This window comes from Mustelus asterias, chromosome 1 (genome assembly GCF_964213995.1).
Source record: "Mustelus asterias chromosome 1, sMusAst1.hap1.1, whole genome shotgun sequence".
In the NCBI taxonomy this organism is placed as follows: domain Eukaryota; kingdom Metazoa; phylum Chordata; class Chondrichthyes; order Carcharhiniformes; family Triakidae; genus Mustelus; species Mustelus asterias.
The window spans coordinates 17,135,118-17,138,883 of record NC_135801.1 but is presented as its reverse complement, the minus strand read 5'-3'; the positions used below and the strand labels follow the sequence as shown (position 1 = coordinate 17,138,883).

At 49.0% G+C, this 3,766-nt stretch overlaps 1 protein-coding gene across 2 annotated transcripts in view; it reads left to right on the top strand.

Annotated features, from left to right (window-relative positions):
• The first annotated feature begins 328 nt into the window (after positions 1-328).
• Positions 329-3,766, top strand: part of LOC144504484 (uncharacterized) — a 57,886-nt gene continuing 54,448 nt past the window's right edge. The window contains exon 1 of one of the 2 annotated variants that reach the window (XM_078231034.1): positions 329-463. In XM_078231034.1, coding sequence (XP_078087160.1) covers positions 398-463 — 66 coding nt within the window. In that variant the 5' untranslated portion in view covers positions 329-397. The remainder of the gene's footprint in view (positions 464-3,766) is intronic. The other variant, XM_078230289.1, reaches the window with a different exon arrangement.

The window sequence follows — 3,766 nt, the reverse complement described above, 5'->3', positions numbered from 1 at the left end:
TCTCCCTCAGTGTACCCAAACAGTCGCTGGAGTGTGGCGACTAGGGGATTTTCACAGTAACTCCATTGCAGTGTTAATGTAAGCCTTACTTGTGACTAATAAATAAACTTTAAATAAACTTAAACATATCTTTGACTCATGAATCAGACATTACCCATTCATATCGAGGAACTCGGTTGGGGGTGGGGAGAAACATGAGCTCCCGTTCTCTCCAACATGGCAAAGTCCTTTTATGGACGTGGAAAGGGGAGGAGTTGGGATTTCAGCTGCCGGGAATGGCAGAGTTGCAACTCTCAGCACCACCGTTAGTCTGCAGGAAGAGGCCGGAGAGTTAACTAGCGGATACTGTTAGTTTGGAACTAACCCTATTAACATACGCGGCTATCCCAAAGAAAACATGCAGCCAGAAGCTTTGGATCAAGCTTTACTCAGGGGGAGGGAGCAGTGTCGATATTATCGGCCGGTGAGTGTGGTCCTTTAGGGAGGCATTTCTGTTTGTCAGAATGCAGTGAGTGCGCTGACAGAGCTCAGAACTGCAACTGTTGTTATTCTCGTTCCCATAACAGCAATGGTCCCGGGGGTTGGAGCTGCTGGAATAAGGACAGTTAGTTGGGGGGGAAGTTACACAATTTGACAAGAATCTGGTGGTCGAGGAGTGGAAAAGAAGTTTAGATTTATACATAGGCTTGTACCATTGCTGCTAATATCAATGCAGGCTCGAATACAGTGTTTTTTTGTGAGAATCATAGCAGGTTGGACACTGTAAAGCAGACCCAATATTATCATACCTACAGTGCAGAATGAGGCCATTCGGCCCATCAAGTCTGTACCGACCACAATCCCACCCAGGCCCTATCCCCGTAACCCCACATATTTATCCTGCTAATCCCCTGACACTAAGGGTCAATTTAGCACGGCCAATCCACCCAACCCGCACATCTTTGGACTGTGGGAGAAAACCGGATCACCCGGAGGAAACCCACGCAGACACGAGGGAAAATTCCAAGATTTGCGGCTGAGTTAAATAAGCTTTTGCTTATTCTATTATCAACTATTAATCCAGAAATTCAGCTAATGTTCTGGGGACCCGGGTTCAAATCCCACCATGACAGCTGGTGAAATTTGAATTCAATAAAAAAAATCTGGAATTAAGATTCTATTTTTAGTATCATCGAATCCCTACAGTGCAGAAGGAGCATTCGGCCTATCGGCCCATCGAGCCTGCACCGACAACAATCCCACTCAGGCCCTATCCCCATAAATGCCACGTATTTACCCTGCTACTCCCATTGACACTAAGGGGCAATTTAGCATGGCCAATCAACCTAACTCGCACATCTTTGGAGTGTGGGAGGAAACCGGAGCACCCGGATGAAACCCACACAGACAGTCAACCGAGGCCAGAATTGAACTCAGGTCCCCGGCGCTGTGAGGCGGCAGCGCTAACCACTGTGCCACTGCTGCCGTTAATGACCACGAAACCATTGTTGGTTGTGGGAAAAGCCCATCTGGTTCACTAATGTCCTTTAGGGAAGGAAATCTGCCGTCCTTACCCCGTCTGGCCTACATGTGACTCCAGAGCCACAGCAATGTGGCTTTCTCTCAACTGCCCTCGGATAACTAGGAATGGGCAATAAATGCTGGCCAGCCAGCGACACGCATGTCCCATGAATTAATAAAAAAAACTTCCATGCTTTACAATTAAAAATCTAGCTAGCAAAGTTTATTACCAGATCTAGTTTATTACTAGATAAGTCTAGTTGGTGGGCCTGGGTAAGATGCTCTGTCAGAGAGTTGGTGCACACTCAATGGGCTGAATGGCCTCCTTCTGCATTGTAGGGAGGCGACACAGTGGCTAGCACTGCTGCCTCACAGCGCCAGGGGCCTGGGTTCGATTCCCGGCTTGGGTCACTGTCTGTGTGGAGTTTGCACATTCTCCCCGTGTCTGTGTGAGTTTCCTCCCACAGTCCAAAGATGTGAGGGTTAGGTGGATTGGCCATGCTAAATTGTCCCTTAGTGTCAGGGGGACTAGCTAGGGTAAAGCGTGGGAGTTATGGGGATAGAGCCTGTGTGGAATTGTGGTCGGTGCAAACATGATGGGCCGAATGGCCTCCTTCTGCACTGTAGAGTTCTATAATCCTATCCATGATTCTATGTTTACCCTTGCTAGCATTATAGCCACCAGTTTACATTTATAGCTTTGAGCTATATTAATTGGCTCACAATGGGTAGAGATTTGGAGTGTACCAGTCAGCTCTTCCTTATGGCAGCAGGGACATTGACCGAGATTTTGCAGTAATAATGTTGGAGAAACTGCCAGCGTCCACCACTATCACTCCTCTAAATTGAGAGCATCTTCTGGAGTCTGCATATGTGCAGTTAAGCGCGGAAATGCAGAAGTTGCTGTTGGTGATTCTACACATCGTTGCACACTGCTGCCAAGTGCAATCGAGTAGAAATCACTGAACCGGTGAGAACCTGCTGTTTGATATTGTTGGTCCTGCTGTAAAAACACTTGGAAAGTTGCATTTTGTTGAACAAATATCAGAATTGCTGCTGACCAGCTTCACCAGCCCTTAAAAAATTGATTTTATATTCCCTAGAATCCTACAGTGCAGAAGGAGGCCATTCAGCCCATCGAGTCTGCACCGACCACAATCCCGCCCAAGCCCTATCCCCATAACCCCATGCATTTATCCTAGCTAGCCCCTCCGACACTAAGGGGCAATTTATCATTGAATCTCTACAGTGCAGAAGGAGGCCATTCGGCCCATTGAGTCTACACCAACCACAACTCTGCCCAGACCCTATTCCCATAACTCCATGTATTTATCCTAGCTAGTCTCCCCTGACACTAAGAGTCAATTTAGCTTGGCCAATCCATCTAACCCGCACATCTTTGGACTGTGGGAGGAAACCGGAGCACCTGGAGGAAACCCACGCAGACACAGAGAGAACGTGCAAACTCCACACAGACAGAGACCCAAGCTGGGAATCAAACCCGGGTCCCTGGCGCTCTGAGGTAGTGGCTAACCACTGTGCCACCGTGCTGCCCACTGTGGAATGTCAACTTGCTCCATTATGATTTTAAAACATCGCACTATTAACATTGGTTTATTATATTTAACCTTCTACTCAGCTGAGTATCCCAATCATTTATTTCATTCTCTGTAAACTTTTAATTAAAAGTACAAAATTCAGTGCATTTTACTCCCTGGTTTGCTGTCTATGAGAATACTTCTGTGTGATTGGTTGCTTACCATAATTCATTACATCACTGTTGCCGGGTGGCTGGATATCCTCTTGACTGGGCTTCGGGTGAAAATTGGTGTTGAGGAAGAGGAAGTCCACACCACAGAGGTTGCTCGATCTTCGTGGACAGGTTTCTTTGAAGCCAGTGGGGAGTCACCACTGACCTCCCTCTCCCCCTCACATTCTCCCTCTCCCTTCCCCCCTTCCCCCTCCTCTTCCTCCCTCCCCCTTCTCCCCTCCTCCTTCTCCCCTCCTCTCCCCCATTCCCCCTTACCCTCCCCCATTTTCCCCTTACCCACCCCCATTTCCACTCCCCTCCCCCACTTCCCATTCCCCTTCCTCCATTTCCCATTGCCATTCCCCGCTCCCCTCCCCATTCCCCCTCCCCATTCCCCCTCTCCCTTCCCCCTCTCCCCCCCTTCCCCTTCCCCCCTCCTCCTCCTCCTCCCCCCTCCTCCTTCTCCTCCCCCTCCCCCCTTCCCCCTCCTCCTCCTTCCCCCTCCCCTTCCCTTCC